The sequence below is a fragment of the Pocillopora damicornis genome, chromosome 5 (assembly GCF_964200805.1).
Source record: "Pocillopora damicornis chromosome 5, jaPocDami1.2, whole genome shotgun sequence".
NCBI lineage: Eukaryota > Metazoa > Cnidaria > Anthozoa > Scleractinia > Pocilloporidae > Pocillopora > Pocillopora damicornis.
Window position 1 is genome coordinate 28,171,289 of NC_142674.1, and position 20,154 is coordinate 28,191,442.

At 37.6% G+C, this 20,154-nt stretch overlaps 1 protein-coding gene and 2 long non-coding RNA genes across 3 annotated transcripts; 2 read left to right on the plus strand and 1 right to left on the minus strand.

Annotated features, from left to right (window-relative positions):
• Positions 1 to 1,146: 1,146 nt before the first annotated feature.
• On the plus strand, positions 1,147 to 9,815 carry LOC113684889 (transmembrane protein adipocyte-associated 1 homolog). The gene is made up of 10 exons (XM_089208341.1): positions 1,147 to 1,674; positions 2,392 to 2,527; positions 2,693 to 2,791; positions 3,275 to 3,347; positions 3,435 to 3,517; positions 4,411 to 4,533; positions 4,847 to 4,907; positions 5,512 to 5,614; positions 6,397 to 6,480; positions 7,748 to 9,815. Exons 1-10 carry the CDS (start codon positions 1,550 to 1,552, stop codon positions 7,854 to 7,856), a joined length of 996 nt encoding a protein of 331 aa, XP_089064467.1. The 5' UTR covers positions 1,147 to 1,549; the 3' UTR covers positions 7,857 to 9,815.
• A 1,739-nt stretch (positions 9,816 to 11,554) lies between these two features.
• LOC149046315 (uncharacterized) lies at positions 11,555 to 12,951 on the minus strand. Its single transcript, XR_016186795.1, has 2 exons — positions 12,756 to 12,951; positions 11,555 to 12,293 (listed from the first exon to the last, which is right to left on the minus strand). It is a non-coding gene; the product is annotated as an uncharacterized LOC149046315 (long non-coding RNA).
• On the plus strand, positions 12,949 to 15,666 carry LOC149046316 (uncharacterized). Its single transcript, XR_016186794.1, has 2 exons — positions 12,949 to 13,475; positions 13,701 to 15,666. It is a non-coding gene; the product is annotated as an uncharacterized LOC149046316 (long non-coding RNA).
• Positions 15,667 to 20,154: the final 4,488 nt, after the last annotated feature.

The following is a 20,154-nucleotide window of genomic DNA, read 5'->3' on the forward strand; positions in this document are numbered from 1 at the left end:
TGTTTGGTTTTTAAACTACAACACTTTTTCTTTATCCTCGTATCACTCTACCAACAATTTCATATTTTTGTCTTCAAACGGATTTTCATTCAAAACTTTCATAAGTCATAGTATTGTTTAATAGAGAACACGGCAGAATCACTGATCAAAAGATGATAAGCGTATTGATAGTTCTCGTTAAAGCACCCATCGTTTAAAAAGTACTCTATAAAATGACCGCTTTTATCTGCGAAAAAAGCATTCAACTTATTGTAAAGCGAAAGAGGTACTGGCTTGTTGACTTTCTTTTTCATGCAGTTTTCTCGCCAAATGATCCAAATATACTCAATTCTTCGGTACTCCGTTCTTTTATGTCTCCAATATCGTCTACGATATCATCAGCGGCTTCTCCTTCAAGTGCTCGCCCAGCAATGATATTTGCCTCATCATCAAGTTCACATTTCTCCAAGTTAAGGCCTCTTAGAAACCACCTTGGTTGTAGCATATCCAGAATCTTTTTCATAACTATCTTTTTGGTTCTGTACTTTGCTCGCTTCGTTAAATCCTCGTGCGACTCCATGTCAAGTCGAGGTCCTCCCTTGCCTCCAAAGTTCTTTCATATCTCTTGACAAACCTCGTTCATTTGCACGTTCCCCACCCTTTGGTTGTGAAGTCATAAAATGGATTCAGTCTCAAGAGTAAGATTGTTGTCGAATGATGCGTGTAGTAGTTGTGAAACTCTGCCTTCCTCAACCATTTCTCGTACCTTTCAAGTTCAGGCATAGGGTTGGGTAGCCATCTTTCGTTACCAACCTTCACGCTTGATTTCCACATTCGCGAAACAGCTTTGTAAACACTTGGCGCCTCCGCTGCTTTCGGTGGAAGTTCGAACCAAGAATATTTTGGAATATGTCTCTTCCAAATCACGTCTACGCGAGTCAGACTATTCCAATGCTTGCAAACTAAAGCAGAATTGCATAAATCATGGATTGACAAGTTACAAAAGATCTCTATAAGGACAATATAGGGAAGATGTGAACTTTCTGAGCGGCAGCCATCTTAGACTAATTAATGTCGTGCCCAGTGTCTTCTCCTTTTTTGATTTTTAGCGAGGAATAGATATTGTCTTCCTTGCTTACTCACACAAAAAAATAAAATTAATCACGCAGGTCAATGTATAGAGGAGTTGGTTTTTCATCAGCAACACGGATAAAATTAGGCACGGCAAATAGGATGACAAACGTCCCTCTCCACCCTTATCCGGTATTCCTTTTTTTTTTTTTTTTAATTTTTTTTACCTTTCTAACCGTGGTGGATTGGAGCCGAATCACGCGATCGAAATATGACTCTGGATAGCCGAGGATGCTATAAACAGTATTTTTATCATCTAACTTCCCGGTAAATAATGTTCAGAGGAATTTTATGCGACGGTAATGATGGCAACATCAGAAGAAAACGTCCTCTAAAGACATCGGCAGTTTTAATGTAAGACACTTTTTCTCTGGACGATTTTATCGATGCCACGACTAATTGGTAAACAAAGCTGAAGGGAGATTTACGCGAATCTAGGATGACAAAGGATGCTGCTTTCACCATTCTTCCTTCGTACAACAACATATCAACCACTAGAGTTCCGCCCGACCAGATCAAGACTGATATCTGCCAAAGGATTCTATATGAGAACGTCAACGGCAGGTATGCGAGGATCAATTCAGACTTCGTTACATTCATTTAACCGCGATCGTCCAGACGGTTGCGTCAGTTCGTTGTAAAAAGCGAAAATACTTTCACTTTCTTTTTCATCGATAAACATTGATGATCGAGAAAAATTTACTATATCAATTATATCTAAGTCATCAGGGAACAATAAGGTAAGAGGCTTCCTACAATGTGCAGCACACAGCAACCAAGCAACGGTGAACAAAGCACAGATTGACGTCTGGTTTATTTAGACATTTAATTTGACTCCATGAAAGTAGATTCTTGTTTTAAAATTAGTTTTGCAAGGATCATAAGTAGAAGTTGAGCCCCGTTATCCAACAGGCTGTCTCCTCTTGCATATAACCTTCAAGGAATCTTGTTAGATTCCAAGGCCAGGTTGTTCAAAGCTGGGTTAAGATAACCCAGGGTTAGTGTGAACACTGATTTCAGATCTTCAGTATAATTATTTTTGTCTACATTTTAATGATTGGATGTTCTGAAATGAATTGAGAAAATTATCAGCAAAAAGGCTTTTGACCAAAGGAATAATGAAACTTGGATTAAAATTTAACGTTGGGCTAGCACTGATTGGACTTTGAACCACTGGACCAAGTTCTCTAAAAAGGTATTTGTTTGGAAGGTGCAGTAATGTATTTCGATGCACAACATTGAACATTTTACTTATCATTCTTTCATTCTCTTTCCGTATAGTCACATCAGGATTCTTGATGTAATCCTCCTGATTCCAAACATTCTGTTTCTGATGTTCCTTATGTACAGACTTGGAGTAGCTCATGTACAGCTTAGCAAAATAAGATGTCCAATTGTGAAGACTGTTTATTTTATGGTAGGGATTGAGATGATTTTAAAAAGAAATGCAACCAAATTCAGAAATTCATGCAGGCCTTGCAAAGCCATGCCCTCAAGAAAGTTTCACCCATAAGTTTTCATTTTGAAATACCTGATGTAACAGGTAACAAAGGACTTCTTAATTGATTTTGTCTTTCGATAGGTATTCTTTGTTTGTATCATTGGAACAGCAAGATGCTTTGTCTCGATGCTTCTGACGTCAATCTTGAAATTACATCACAAGGATTCTCTGCCAACAAAGGTCCTTAAATTCTTTGACATCTGATAATTTTATTTTGGTTATAGGCTGTGTCAGGGTTTCTATTCAATGGTGTAATAGATGCAAAAAGGAAGGCACTGTAATGCAAACCTATGGAAGCTTGTCAGTTCCACAACATAAGAGGGCAATAATTAAAGCTTGCAATATTGGCCATCACAATCATTGAATCTGATAATGTTTGTCACTTAAAACACAGCACTAAGAGGGTCTGCGGTCATGCTTAGACTTCCCACTTTTCTTTTTCCACTTTTAATTTTCAAATATCCACTTCTCACATCCTTCTATTTAACTCCCACTTCCCAATTCTCCCTTCCCACTTTTCACTTTCCACTTTTCACTTTCCTCTTTTCACCTCTCTCTCTCTACTTTTCACCTCTTCATATCCCTCTTTCCACTTCCCACTTTTTGGGTACTTTGTGTCATGAAATGAAACTTGTATTTTAATGCAAAATATATTTTTCATAGATTTTGTGGATTATACTGAGATGCTTTTTGTTAGCAGTTGAAGTGAGTGTCATAATATTTGCGGTCTGGGCAGGTATGGACAAGAGTCAACTTTTGAGAGATGTAAATATTGATTGACTTCATTTAAAGGTGAATTATCACAAACTATGTTTGCCTTTAGGGAACATGCAAGATGGACGCAAAGGTGTAAGGAGAGTTCTGGGTCTGTCACTATTTTGTGCAGTTGCATATTCATCAACTCAGGTTTGCTGCTTTTTGTGATGTTCACCACCTTAAATCTTAAACTTCTATGACTGACCAAGACAGAATTTCACCTAACATTATCATTACAATATCAAGCAGATAAGTGATGAGAATAAAGAAAAATATCAGTTAAGGGCTTATTAGCTGATCCAATACCAAATTCTCAGAACTAGCATTACATGAGTTCTACAGCAAACAGTAAAGAGAAGAACTAGTTTGATCTTGGGACTGACAGTATTAACTGCATTTTCCTCATCCTTCTTCTTCCTCTTTCTCCTCTTCTTTCTTTTCTTCACTTTGTTGTATAGTGATAATTATTGATAATAATTATATAAATAGCTAGAGAAATAATATTTATAATGATAGCAATCATAATCATATTATTCTATTATTATTATTATTATTATTATTATTTTATCTCTCAGTTAGTGCGGACGCTATGATTGGTCATTTTAGCGGATCATATTTCCACAGCATGCTAAATTCAGTAGTTTGTTTGACATAAAATCCTCTCCCTTCCCCCCCTCCCCCCCTTCCTCCCTCCACACACACATTTGAACCCAGATATTTATTAAATACCTTACTACCTTTGTTTTCTCGGTCTGTACTGTAAGTTTTGGAACCCCGTTTTGTTTGCTCGGATTTATGGCTCACACACTTCGCACTGGACTAAATATCCGATTGGAAAAAACTCGGTACATAACTTACTGTACGGATTTTTGACTCGGTTAGTAGGAGGTATACATACAGTGTACTATATGCCATAACCATTTGTTGGTTGTGGCTCTCTTAGCAAGACATAGATATACTTAACAATGTAACAATCACTTTATGGTCATCATCATTACCTTCAACATCGTAAATATTAATTCTTCTCTTTTCCTCGTACTCAGGCCACGCTTGAGTTTGTCAAATGCCCAGGAATAAATGGCCGAATTTTTGGAAGTGAAAAGTATGATTTCTATGGACATGGTGGATTGGTGTTTTTGTCGTCTACTTCTCTCTTTTTAGCTTTGGTAAGGGTGATCTTATTTATCCACAATTAGATCAACACAAAACGTTTTAAAAGAAGCCGCTATGAAATATAGATGACAAGTTCAAGTTTAAGCTGATTTCCAATAATCAATCCCATATGCAAACCGCCGAAGCAAAGTTTGATTTTCTGTTTGTAATAAAGCATCATGTTCGGTCACATTAATTTGCTTTTATAAACCGAGTTGGTAATGCAAACTGGTCACAGTAAAGAGTTGCCGAAGCTGGCGCTTCGAGTCCTATGTCATTCGCTCTGACGAAGCCCTTTTTTTAACCTTTTATTTCCTCTCCTTTCAGGTATATCTTACTATACTCATATTGCCGTGCACCAAGCTAAGAGAGTGGCTTGTTTTACCTGGTAAGATTGCTTTTAAGTTTCAGCCTGGCAAATATACTTGTAGTCTCCCTTCTGGAGGACCACACCCACGTTAGTCTTTTCACAGGGCTCCATTCAAAGTTCCGACGTGGATCTATTCGATTTTCTAACAGGCTCTCTGAGACTAATACTCTCTGTTAAACAAGGAAGTACGATTAGGAACTTTTATTTGCGTTTCGCCGTTGAATTTAGAGCGCAATTAAGAGTTAGTGTCGTGAAATCCGATTTTCCATTTTCCTGCGAGCATTCCCTTTGGTACGACCATTTCTCCGCTCGTGGGAAAGTATGAGGTTTTGAGGAACGCGAGAAACCGAGTGGAGGTCTAAAAGGGTCTGGCACTGATGAGCTAACCGGCAAACTTCTCTCTGTTTTGTCCTAAATCTTCCCGCGGGCGGAGAAACACGCGTCCTGCAACGCTAATGATGATAATAATCATAGTGAAAACAAACAAACAAGACCAATTTGTGGTTGGATTTCGTTTTGCTTCTGATTAGCTTAGAACGTCGTGCGAGTTTTCTGGACCAATCAATTAGGTCCATTCAGATAACGTCTACCCCTGGCTTACGTTTGGTATTCTCCTTTACAGGGCGGAAATCTTTCTACTTGTATTGTGCTGTGATGTGTGTCGTGAACCTAATGCAAGGTTCTGCAAGTCTATTGATGTACGAAGGTTTTGTGCAAAGTTTATGGTAGGTACCGGATCTCTTATATATTTACGTTGTTCTCGTAGTTTAGGGTATATAACCAGTTTTCAAGAAAAAAACACTCGAATTGTCAACTTCCCAAATTTACAGAATGGAGGTTCGTTTTAACCGTCAGCCCAGTTGTCAAACGGCCTTTATAATAATTCTTCTTTCAATAAAGTTGCCTGTACCTGATAGCAGTTTTTCTACGTTGCACTTGTATATCGTTCTGGTCCCCTTTTCTTAGCAAGTCTGTTTCGAAATCCCTTCCCTAAGCTAGCCTGGACAAAAAATTTTTCTAGATCGTAGCATATTAACCTCATAAACTGTATCCAAAGACGAATGAATAAAGGGGGTAAGTTTCTAAAGAAACTGTGGAGCTGCGTCAGTGGGAGAGTATAGCAGGTAATTTAGTGTTAGCAACTGAGTTGAAAACGTAAATTAGCCACCGTCAAGGGTAAAAAAGCTGACGTTTCGAGCGTTAGCCCTTCGTCAGAGCGATTGACGAAGAGCTAACGCTCGAGACGTCAGCTTTTTTACCCTCGACGGTGGCTAATTTACGTTTTCAACTCAGTTGCTAACACTAAATTACTTGTATCCAAAGACAGAACGTTTGCATCCACTCGCGTCGTCCCAAATACCGCAATCTAATTGGCTACGCTTGAAGATATGCCTGAAGTGAAACGACATGTTGAGTATTTAAGAATAAGAGATACTGTAATCAAATCATAATAGTATTGTTTACTTTGTTTTGTTTTGTTTTGTTTATTTATTTTGTTTTTTGTCAGCGTTTTAGACTTCACTCTGATTATGTATTATGCCGTGTTTGGTCCCATTGTGTACTTTGCATTTCTGAAAGATTTCTTTCGAAGGTGAGCCACTTTTTTTTCTTCCCACTTTTTCATCTTTCTTTTCAGTTTACATTCATTTTTGAATGGCTTAGTAAATAGAGCGCTCATAGAATGAGTGACGGGGAGTAAAAACCAGAGTTACCATAATGGCCAATCAGAGCGAAGCAAAACATTACAGGGAACCAATTAGAATGAAAAGCGGGAAAAGACAAGCTGCGTCAAGCGCGGGAAAACACTCGTCATCAAGTGCGGGAAAATGCTCGTCATCAAGCGTGGGAAACGCTTGTGATCCATCAAAATGAGATTGGTTTTACTTTTAACCTTGATTGGTTGAAAAACTGGCGTGAGTTTTCTTGGCTTATTACACCCATTTTGAAATCACTGGTGGTCCCTGTAATCTGATTGGTTCTAATTGGTGCGATTTATTCACGAATCGCACCATTTTTAAAAGTAACCAATCAAGTTGCAAGAAAATGAAAGACAAAGAGTATCGTATGGCAAATTTTGCTACTTTTGTTTCCAAAACTCTCACTTTTTCCCCTCCAAAAATGGATGAATTTAATTTCAAACCAGCTCAGTACTGCATCAATAAAATATTTGAAGTGACCAAGTCCTGTATTTGGGCGATTTCAAAATGGATGTCATAAAGTGGTAATTGAACCTCGCGTCGTGCAATTTTGGTCTGAAATCATACTTGTGATTTCAAATCGAACTCGCGCTGTGCACTTGATCGATTTTGAAATCACGCGTATGATTTCAGCCCAAATTGCACTCCACTCAGTTCAATTACCATTACTAATCAACGAGCAAAGAGAAGTAAAACTAACGCAATCTAGGATCACTTTTGACATTCAATTGCTATTTTTCGGGGCAAAGCGAGTTATCAAAACTAAAAGAGAAGACGAGAGGTATTTAGTGCTTTTTATGGGTAATTTAATCTTTGAAGATAGTTGAATTTCTTTTGTTCCGTCTACTGTGGTTATATTTTTTGTTCATTGGCCCGCTGTTACAATGGCTGTGCCATTTGAAAAGTTTCCTAATATGCACGATTGTTCGTTACCACTAAGTGATGATCAAGGGGTGGGCCCTGGGGCCTGAGGTTAAGACCTACGGACCCTAGACCTCCGGACCTCCGCACCTCCCCCTCCCTAACAAAAAATTCCTGTTTCCGCCCCTAGCTCGTTTGTTCGTGTTTGTCAATTGGTCATGGACAGTCTTGCAAATAAGTTAGACTTTCTTTTATAATCCGCAAGTAACCAACTTGGTTCGTCGTATTTTGTTCTTTCAGTGCGTATACGCATGTATTGACAGTGGATAATGAGTACGCCGGCTACTCATACTCCTATCTGCCAACAGAAGATGTCGGAGACGGTTACGTTTCTTCTGACTTTGATTAAATAGTGACTCATGTGAGACGGAGACAACACAGCGGTCGGACGTCGTGCATGCGCGAGAGATCAATTCTGACCGGCCGTGAGTAACACAGCGGTCAAACGTTTTGCTTTTGCTAGGAATCAATTCTGTAGGTCAAACGTAGTGCATGCGCTAAAGGAGGAATCAATTCCGGCTGGCTATGCGCCATTTTCTCGCCCTAAATTTTAGAGGAAGACATGGGAAACAACTACTGTCTTACAAAATAAGCGAAACAAAATTAAAATGTTCATAAAAGAAAAAAAAATTATGGGAAAGGAAAACTCGAGAATTTTCGAAGACAAATCTTATTTTCGCACGGGTTTTACCAGAAACTTAGATGCTTTATGTAATACCGTGACTTATTGGCTTGTGTGGTTTTTTGTAATTCTTTTGAGACAGCCTGAAAACGCCACCAATTATGCAACCTAGGTTTTAGAGCGTTCGCGCATATGCTGCGCTGACGGAGACTCTTACTTACGGTGCGTGGCAAAAGTCCTGACACGCTGTTCCATTTTTTAAATTTTTCTCTACAACTTTCATTGACCTCCCCCACTCTCTCATTTAAATGTTCCCTGACGAGTTGGGAAGAGGTTTGCTGGGGGCCTGGCTGGCTTATCAGTGCCAGGCCCCTCGCAGACCTCCTGCTGGCTTTCGTTTTAGGATAATGATTTTGACATAGAATTTCTTATTAACTTTAAGATATTATGAGTACGTTAGGATGTTGTATAGATATTTAATTCAGATTTTTAATTTTTTTTAACTTTATCGTAATCAGATTAGATTTTTTCTTATTGCACAGTTCATTGTACAGATAATAGCTGTATACAACGGCTCTTACATTGGTAAGTCTAAAAAATGTCGGGTAGTTTGTCTCACGATGTCACGCAATCTTAAGAAAGTTGATCACGGTAAAACGCTTGTCGCACTCAGTCACGCAGTCTTAGGGAAAATCACCACACCAGCTTACCTAATGCAAGAGGAGACTGTCACATTAGGTCACAGGAAGGGAAGAAGGGAAGATTTGCATTGGATCCCTAGTTACAATAGAAGTTTTAATTTCAACGAGATACTATCGTGGCGTTGATGAAAATATGTTGTGGCAGATTATCACAAATGGGCAAAACTGAGGCGTACACGGTTTCATTTTATTCTAAAAACAGTCAAATAATAAGTGGTTACGCTAAATAAGAGAAACCTTTTAACACTTATGCTTGCAATTTTGCAGACCTGAGAGGAACTTCCACACCACAAATTCTTACATCCGAGTCAGTAGCAATAAATTAATTCATCAGAAGTATAACAAAATTCTTGAACGCGATTGGTTATCACCAGCCCGATTTGAGCACTAATAGGACAGTGTACGCATCATGCCTGTAATTGGACAGTGCAATAGGATAGTTTAAGGAACAGTTAACACATTATGCCTGTGTAAGTGATAAGTGGACAGAACTCGTCATGTGCGCGCGCTGCTGTCTTGCATTTCTTCGAGTTAATTGTTGTTTTTTTTTATGAGAACGCATGACCGAAGTCTAGCTTCTTTCTCAAATTATGTCATAGTTTTAATTAATCGGTAACAGGACTTCCTATCCTCCAATTCTGTCCGTGATTGACAAATCGGACTCCCGCTTCGTGATCGTCCAATTTCGTTTATCACTCGTATGATTACAGACCGAATTGGACTTTCTCTCGGTCATGTTACCGTTACTATTTATTAATTCAATAATAATACAGAATAAGGGCCGTTCATTATGTGTCGCGGGGGGGAGGGGGGCAGTCAATTTTCTGTAGCCTCCCCGCCTCCCTTTATACTCTGTTGGCAACAAACGTTCCTCCCTCCTTTCGTAGAACTTTTATTCTCAACTTTTGTCACAGTTTGATAAAATATCTTAAAATTTAGAAGATGTGAATTTTCTGTTAATAAAACTATCACAGTTGATATAAAAGAGTTGTTATCTTATTTCGGGATTTCCGTCTATTTTCGGATAGCCACACCCAATACCGGACAGTAGATTACGGTCGGATTTCTAACGGATCTGTCATATTTACAGATCACTGGTATCCATTGATAATCTTGGTCGGAGAGAGCGATTGTTTTGAGGTGTTTTTTCCTATGGCACATCGCGATTCCCGTCGAGTCAGGGCTGGAATTTCCGCCATCATTTCAGCGGGATTCCACCCCCCTTCCCCGACTCCAAGTTTTGCCGATATTCCTGTCATACGGGGAAAGAGGAGGTCATGATTTTTCGGCCCGGGTTATTTTTAACGCTCAGTTAAAAAAAAGACTTCGTTTTAGTCTTTTCAGCTCTTTTCCATTTCCGCAACTTCATCAATGGACAAAATTAAAGCTGCCTCCAAAGGGCAAAGGGCCCTGGGACGAAACAGGCTAACTAGCCCCAGAGCAGAAATTTTTTTTGGGATCACTTTCTGAAGGAGCTTAGACACCAGGCTCAGTCAGGTAACCAAGCCTTCTGATGATTTGTTAACAATTCTATACTCACCTCCCCCGACTGGTTGAAGTGCGATTGGATGGGGACAGGGAAGGGAACATTTTTGTTACTTGCGCGAGAAAAAACAAATGAGAAGTTATCTATTAACCCTATTTTTTTTTTAATTTTCGCGTGAAAGAATATTACCTTATCTCGCTGCGCTCCGTTCAAATACGAATCTTCTGCCTTTGGCTAAAATACGCTTTCTTCGTGAATTCTAAACTCTACTCACGGTCAAATGGAACCGAAGGGAATTTCAAACCTAGAAAATACTTGCTTCTGAATAGTGTCTTAGCTCTGCTCTCGGTGACGTTTTTCCGAAGGACTCGCTAGATTGCAGAACAATCGCAAGAAGTGCACCTCGTCGAGTACAGGTCTTGCAAATGTATTCAATGTTAAAGAAATCCTAGCAGGCAAACAAAATTAACCTTTCGGTGAACTACGTAATTGAACCAAGTACTTTTTTTAACGGACCACAAAATTCGTCGTAAGTGTAGTAATCCGCTTATTTATTCTTGACATTAAGCTTATTTCGACTTAATAAAGCAATTGGTATCAATCATATGAAAATACGTATTTGACAACTTGATAATCTTGTTAGAACGTCATAGGAAGTTGTAACTTCAAAAAAACTACGTGTAAAATCTGTAAGGCCTTTTCACTGTTTATAGCGGTAAATTTATATTCACCGTGGAAGCTTTGCACGTCTTAGTTATTTGCTTGATTATTTTTTGACGCTGTTGTGTTGAGCATCCATCTGAAGTGTGCGTGACTGAGTGTTCAGGGTGCAAAGAGTGAAAACGGTACGCAAACCTAATAATTTCGACCCCTCCACCCCTCCCTGCTCCACCCTCTACAAAAATGAGTAGTTTCTGGACCATATTGACTTGAAATTTTACACTTGGTAATTCCTAAATTGACTGATGCCTCACACAAGAGAAAATTATTTTCATATCATATCTGTGCACCACTGAGGCCTTTCATTAACAAAAAGGCTATTCTGGTATGTTCCAATAATGGCTCTGGGTCAGATGCGTTTGCAACAAAGGATGGAAAAAATGAATTATTATTATTATTATTATTAACATTATTATCATTATTATTATTGTGTTACATACTCTTAACCAAATTTGAAACTTTACCACTCCCCTCCCCCAAAGCAGCTACATGTAAACAATACAGCGCCTTTTTTAAAGTCCTCACAGTTTAATGCCTCAAGGCTTGCTGGTTTGGCAGTCAGTGGAAAAGTAATGAAAGAAATACATTCAGTTGGATTTAAATGATTATAATTAAGATTTAAATATCAATTCCAACTGAGCAATGACTCATGATACAGAAAACAAGACATTGATTGCATTATATCAGGTGGCTTGATCCAAATGAGCCAAGAAAGCTTTTTTTTTGTTTTGTTTTTTACCTAATCATAAAAAAGCCCCATATTCTGTAATTATAAGTCATAAAGTGAAATTCAGTACTCTAACTATATTCAATAGACCTTACTGCAGTTTTCAACACCACCTTAATGGGTTGGTGGGTAGGCATGACCTTGCAGTATTTGTATGAGAATCCAATGTCAACTAATCTTTGTGAATTATATTAGGTGGCTTGATGCAAATGAGCCAAGAAAGCATTTTTTTTTGTTTGGTACCTAATCATAAAAAGCCCCATATTCTGTAGTAGTAAGTCATGGAGTGAAATTCAGTACTTTAACCATATTCAATAGACCTTACTGCAGTTTTCAACACCACCTTGATGGGTTGGTGGGCAGGCTTGACCTTGCAGTATTTGTATAAGAATTCAATGTCAAATAATTTTTGTGAAAAATTCTGTTATGATAAAAATATCAGAAATATGGCAAACGTAAGCAACAGTTGTAAACGTTACAGGAAAAGGATTCTTCTGTAAAAGAATTTTCTTCTTGCAGACTAAAATTTCCTGAAAAAAAATAACAGACAATGCAAGGAAAATCTATTACAAACAACAAGGCAAATTAAAGGACAGGTAGAGCCATAGCCACTGTGAAGTAAGCATCTCTACCACTCCCAAAATGCATTATCAGTTGCCTCAGATGTCCAGGCAGTCCAGGCAGTCCAGGGAACAATTTAAACATTGACTCAGTTTTGTGTAATCAGATTAATTGTTGCTAAGTGCATTATTTCATGACAACGTACTTCAACAAGTTAGGTATACATATAGTATATACCACAAAAGCAAATTATTTCTGGTGTTATCGCTAATTGAGATATCAGATCAAGAAAGTATAAGGTTATTAATAAAGAGTTAAATTTTAGTTGTAAGCTTTTCGAGTTATTGATTTGACAATTTACTGTACGTTGTAAATTACAAAAGGAAACACTAAATTTAGGTTGTAAAACACTAAAAAACTTACTTACTTACCTTTCAGTCTCAAAAAGTTTTCCTCTTTACTGCTTTAAAAATTTGAGCTTGTGTTTACTACTCGCCGAAGTTCCTTGTATTCTCTAGTGTGACAAAAAAGGTCACGCAAGCAAGAAAAGGCTTGGGCACAAATTCAGTAGGCTTGGCTACTGAGTTGAGCCTGGTTTCCAAGCTCCTTCAGAAAGTGATCCCAAAAAAACAACATGATCTCGAGACCGAAATTACGATTATCGTTATTTCTAAATTGGCGCCAAATTTATGGATATAGTAATTTCGTGGCACTCTTTACCAATGCTCTTTACACGTGTTAAATAAAGAGAAGGACTCGGTTCCACTGTCTTACAACATTCAAGATGGCGGAGGAAAGGGGTAAATGTGCGTTCAGTTGTGATCAGCATGATCTCGACACCAAAATAACGATTATCGTTATTTCTAAATTGGCCCTGAAATAACGAATATCATAATTTCAGTGCATGTCTGAGACCTTCGGGCTCGAAGCTTGGGAACTAGTATTCAGGGAAAGATAAAATGGCGGCTTACGGCGGCGAAGGAAATCTCAGTAGTTTAATATTTTAGCGTGAAAAGGCTTGGGTGTTGTGATCTGGTTCTCAAGTAAAAAAAAAATCACGGTCTGCAATGGCCCTACCACCTTTTGAACAACAAGAAAACATTGAAACGGTGGTAAAAAGTAGCAAGTTTCGAAGTCTAAACGAAAGATGGGTAAGCTGAGTTTCAGTCAAATATCATGACATTTGGGATGTAATTTAGATACCGAATAAATAGTTCTACATGGTTATACACGCATAGGATTCTGTTGTGTTCACGTGAAGGCCATTTCAGCCATTCCTGCTACTTGGAAGTGGTAGGAAATAAAAGATATGTATAGTTGTTTCGTATTGAAGCCCTGTGAAATCACAAATTTGATTTATTTCTTCTTTGTTTTAGGTGGTCATTATCCATTACTTTTGGAAGTCGATACTGATGAGAAAGAAAAAATGTTTATGATTATTTCTTCTCTCGAACATTTTACTATTTAGGTACCAAATAATCTTGATACTGAAGACCATTGCATCCTATTATGAAAAATGTACCCCTGATTGCTTTGTCAACATGTATGATGTAATATACCTTGTGATTTGTGGGATTTTCACATGTAAACTAGAAATACCTGTAGAGGGTAATGATGTACTTAATGCAAGGTGTTTTGGTACAAAGTCTGCTTTGCTGTAATCTACCTGAAGGTGCTTTTTATATGCTAGTAACACTTGCACAGCCCAGTCAAAATGTTCTTTAGTAGTAGTCAAGCTGGCTGTTGTAATTATAGGCAGCAGAGGCCAAACCTCATCCTGAAAAGCAGTCTGAAAGGTGTGAAGTCAGTGGAAGATACTTCATTGTAGGTGGCCAAATTGCAGGCTGTCAGCCCATTTTGAGTGAGTAGTTAAACTCAAGATCGGCTATTTTAACTAATTTTATTGAGAGCCAAATCCTGCAAGGCTTATATTCTGTAATAATTTGAAGTGTTACTTTTATGTTTCTTATTTTGCAGTAAGTGGGCTTGTTGTGGCCATTTTTCTCTCAAACATTTTTTTCAGCTTAGTCAAAACGTTTTTTAGAAGTAGGCAAGCTGGCTATAGTAACAGAAGGTAGAGACCAAACCTTGTCCAGACTAGACGCCTAACAAATGTTCTGTGTGGAAAGCCAAATCCCTGGTTACCGGCACATTTTGACTAGGCTATTTGTTATTTAGCTACTCTTATTATTAAAGATTACTGCATTCCTTTTTAATAATTTGCTGCCAATTGTATGCTGTATATAGCTTATGATTTGTGTGATTTTCAAGAGTAAATTAGAAATACCTGAAGATGGTAATGATGTACTAGATAACGTACTTGATGCAAAGCAATTTTGGCACAAAGTGTATGCCTTGTCCTCAGGTGATTTTAACATGCTAATAAGATTTGTTATTCAAATAATATACATCAGCTGGAATGGGAATATTGAAAGAAAAATAATAATATTTAACCATAACAAGTTTTGGTTTTATGTCCAAATTAAGCACTTAGTTGAAGATCACTGCACTGATCAGGCTCCGAAGGCCAAAAAAGTGCTGTCTGCTGTTAGTTTAATTTTTGTCATTTCTATTGATTTATTTTATTTATCAATGTTTCTTTGAGTTATAATTCATTGACCTCTTTCAATAGTGCAGGTTCGCTCGTGTAACCTAATCCCACATGTATGTATGTACAATCTCAGTTGAAATTTTGAGTGGCAGGCAAGCTGGCAATAGTAATAGGCAGCAGAGGCCAAATCTTGTCCTGAATAGAAGTCTGACATGTGTGAAATTGGCAGCTATTTCATTGTAGGTGGCCAAATTGTTGGCTGCAGCACATTTTGACCTGGCTGATTGTGTGTGTGTTATGTATGTGTTCTTCTTTTTAGGTGTTAAACAGGTCAAAGTACCAAAAAAAACCTCTGTGATAACTTGGTAGTCTAAGATGTAAAAAATTTTTAATAATAAGGTAAAGCTTGATCATTCTTAAGAGTTTGCATCTGTTCTAAAAGTTTTGGGGAGAGTTAGGGGAGCATTATTTATACAAATGTATTTAAAAAGTAACAAAAAAATAAAAAGAACTAGGGCAAAATCCCAATTTGCTTTAAAAGTTTATTTTATTAAGAGCATAATTCTGGATATAGCTTGGGATTTGTGTGATTTTCACAAATTGTTAGGTTGTTATGTAAACTTAATTTACAGGAACCTTGTTAGTTTTCAGCTTCAAGAACAAGTACATAATTGCAGGAAAAGCTTGAAGCTTGAAAAATTGACTGATGAAACTGGAACAGATGTCATGAGATTTGTACAATAGGTTGGCCTGGGAGGGACCAAGAATTAAAGAATTCATTGATTCTCTTACACCTTTTGTCTGCATAGTGTGCTTCTGTAGAGCTTAGTTATTGCTGTAGAAAACGTTTTTGGAGGGCCCTTGAGATCACTCACTTTTGAGCTAGTTGCCCCTAGGGAAGAGGATATCTGTACTTATTATCTCCCTTGGGGGGGGTGAAGGGTTAAAGACTGATTCTTCTCCAGTAGCCACAAGTACCCCTGCATATGGAAATTTTGAACACTATTAAAGGGCTAGTACCCTCATTTAATTTCATACTTGAATTTCTAATTTAGAGTAAGTTATGACAAATAATGAATGTAAATTCATCTTGGTTGTACAGGTTATATCCAGCAGTCCTTAAAAAAAAATAAAAAGGTATTTTTCTGAATTAAAAAAAAAGTGTTCTTGCTTCAAAGTAAGTGCATGATATGTCATTCAATTAATGCTCTAGCAGAGTTTTTGTTTGAAATGCCAAAATCAACTTCATGAGTAAGGACAAAAAGAAAAGGCAATAAGCAAATGTTCTTCTGTATCCTTTATGTCAATTTGGGCTGAAAAACAGGTTTTTTTCCTTTTGCAAAAATTAGCTTATTTCACGACCAAAAACGATGCAAACAAGCTGAAACGTTATGTTTTCAGCAAAACAGCGATAGAATCTGCGAAAAAACAATGGAGACAAGCTAACACACAGTGTTCTCAGTAAAATTTGGGCAAACAAAACCTTAAAAACCAAAAAAAAAACAATTATTGCGCTGACTTACCCATTTTTTGACAAGATAACTGCCAAAACACTGAAAACTAGCTTGAAACTACATGTTTTTCACAAGATCGCGACGAAATCTGTCTAAAAACTCTAAAATACGGCAGAAATGTACGATTTTTGCAAAATTTTTCGCTAAAGTTGACAAAAACACTAAATTCGACTGAAAAACACGTTTGTTTTTTTTGCAAAAATAAGCTTATTTCAGTTTTAAAAACGCTGCAAAAAATGTTCTCAGCAAAATAGTTTAAGAGTCTGTGGGAAAACACAAAAACCAAGCTTAAACCAAGTGTAAATTGATAAAAAGGCCCGAATTGCGCATTTTGGCAGTTATTTTGGCAAAAAATGGTATATTTTGATTTCAAGCAAACTTTCAAGTAGTTGTTAAAGTTTAGAGCCAAACACAATACCAAAAAAAATTGGATGTTTTCAGAAAAAATTGTGACCCTCAGCCTAATCATAATCCCACCCTACCCAAGCCCTAACTCTAGCTGCGAGCTATCCTAACCCTAACCCTAACCCCGGGTTAGGGTTAGGGCTCGGGTTAAGAACGGAACTTTTCACTCCAGTCAAAATGATGCAACTGGTTAACATGGTCCAACCAGCCAAAACAAGATAAAATGGTTTAAACGGTGAAAAGATTTTAATTACGTGACATGGTCCAATCGGAAGAAACGATCTCACTTAGTAAAATGGTGCGACTGGTCAACATGATCCAACTTGATAAAATGATGCCAATATCTAAAATGGACAAACTGGTTTAAATAATCCAACCAGTTGAAATGGTCTAACTGGATAATGCATGTGTAACCAGTGAAATTGGTTCAAATAATTCAGGTAAGGATGGTAACATTAGTTAAAAAGATCCAGCATATTACAGTGGTTCAACTGGTAAAAGTAATCATCCAACTACTAAAAGTTATTAAACCCCAATCAAAATTAATCCAACCGCTTCAAATAATCTAACTGGTCAAAATTCTTCAGGTGGTTATTTAAGTGAAAAAGGTGACAAAATCTTCTTAAAAATATTTTTGAAGAGGCTTACACCCTTACCCTAAACACTAACTCTACCCCCAAACCCTAACCCCAAACCTTCACCCTAGCCCTAACCTCAACCGCAGACCCTCTAACCCTAACCCTAACCCCAACCTTCTCTATCTATCCTGTAAGTGTACCAGTCGGCCTATCGTTTGTTTTTCAGTAAACTTTCAAGTAGTTACTGAAATTTACAAACACAATACCAAAAACCCTGCAATTGAATGCTTGTAGAAAAATATTAACGCCAACCCTAAGCATAGCCTCATCCTAGCCTTAACCCTAATTCTAACACTAAACCCCGCTAACTCTAAGCATAATTTTACCCTAGCCCTAACCCTGATTGTAACACTAAACCCCTCTGACCCGAAGCAACCCAAACTCTAACCCTAACCAGGTAATGGGCTCCTGCCCTAACCCTATCCTCAACCCTGACTTAAACCCTTTACCATAGCTTAGGATTGGTTTGGGGTTTGGGTTAGGTTTAGGATAGCACAGAGTTAGAGTGAGCACAGGACGAAATAGCATGATTCCGTAATTCGGAAAAATGAAACTCTATGTTTCCACATCATTCACTTCTTCCTTGGACCTGTTATGTTTCCGTTATGATTCCTGAACGGAAATATGACGACACGTTTCCGTTGCATTTCTGTCAACGGAATATTATCATCGCCTGTTTCCGTTACGTTTCCTTGTACGGATTCAAACTTTTACCGTCAAGTAAAACATATATTTATAAAGTGCTGTACAGTTCTTACACCACGTTACCATGAAGACGTGATCGTTCGAGGACAACAAAGGCAAATTGACGTGCATTAGGTGTGTACGTTCGTAGGAATCATAAGAAGTCCTAGAAGCTTCGATGTTTTACACTGAGCTATGTGCATGTTAATTTTGGAACTGTTTCGAAACCTTACAAAATTGAATCTTTTAAACTTACTCTGTGCTTAGATTTTTAAGCAGCTGGATCATTTGAGCCAGTTTAGTCACTCAAACCAGCAATACAATACTAGGCTAACTGGATAGTTTTAGGGTTAGGGTTAGGATTTTCAAGTAGGCACACGCAGTTGTGTGGATATTGTGGTACATGGAGTTTAGTAGAGTGTAGATTTTAGCAGTATTTGCCAGTGTTGACATATTTATAAAATTATGGTTCCAAAGTGCGTGTCACTGTTGAGAACCCAAGAAAATCATGAGAAAGTCGCCGATGGATTAGCCATAAAAATAAGCCCAACTCTGAGTCAATGCCAAACCAGAAGAAAGTTGTGAAACTCGCGCCAATGTAAAAAAAAAAAAAACAACTGAGGTTCGAAGTATGGGTCGCTAACATCCTATGAAAATCATGGGAAAGTCGAGGAGATTGGTCATGGTACCAACCAATGCCACTTTCCCATGAAAATCAAGAAACCTGTGGTAACTAGCCAACATATGCTAGAATGACAATCTTTAATAAAATTCATATCTAATAAGGATGTGTGAAATGGCCAATATCGCTCTTGGCCGAGATACTGGTTTGCCGTGTTTTGGCAGTTATTTTGGCGAATATGGTTAAAATCAAATCTGTGTAAAAACAGTAAAATCAACCAGTTATTGAGGTTCGTCAACATAGGGAGGGTCCTCTTAGTCTAGAGAAAAACTTCTGCCCACGGCTAAAGGCGTTAAATTAATAAATTGATATATCTGGGCGGCATATCAAACAGCAACACTAAACTTCTCCTTTCTCACAGCTTTTTCCCCTTAAACATCTTTGCTAGTTCCATTTTTTTTAAAGTAAAAACTCGTTTTGGAGGCATAAAGGTCCCTAAAGCAACGTTTCAAGATTTTATGGCGATCTTGTGAAAAACATGTAGTTCCAGCTAGTTTAGAGGGTTTTGGCAGCTATTTACACAAAAAGTGGGTAAAATCAGCCCAAATTTTACTGAGAAGACTGCGTTTTAGCTGGAATAAGTGTTTTCACATGGATTGTATCCCTATTTTGTTAAAGACATCGTGCTTTTGAATGTAAAATAGGCTGATTTTTGCAAAAAAAAAAAAAAAAGTGTTTTTCAGGTCGAATTGAGCGCTTTTGTCAACTTTTGCGTAAAATTTGGCAAAAACTCGTGCGTTCTGCCGGATTTTGGTGTTTTTAGATAGATTTCATTGCAATTTTACGAAATACATGTAGTTTCAGCTAGTTTGCAGCGTTTTGGGCTTGAGACCGGCAAGAGTGATGGTAGACACTCTTAGCAGAGATAATTGTGCTAGCAGATATTAAAATTTCACCTGTAAAGACAATAAATTAATTGAACACAAGAAAAAGGAAACTTGATAAAAAAATTAGAATAATGGCGGGGAGAAAAGAGGGCTGCACTAAAGATTATGTACTTGTGTTCTTGAAGCTGAAAATTAACAAGGTTCCTAACAATTTTTGAAAATCACACAAATCCCAAGCTATATCCAGGGTTTTCTCTTGATAAAATTAACTCTTAAAACAAATTGGGATTTTACCTTGGTCCTTTTTTTTTACTTTTTATGTACATTATTTATGTATAAATAATGCTCCCCTGACCCTCCCCCAAATTTCCAGAACAAATGGAAACTCTTAAGAATGATCAAGCTTTACCTTATTATTTAAAATTTTTACATCTTGAATTATCAAGTTATCACAGAGGATTTCTTGGTACTTTAACCTGTTTAACACCCTAAAAGAAGTGCACATATATACTACACACAATCAGCCCAG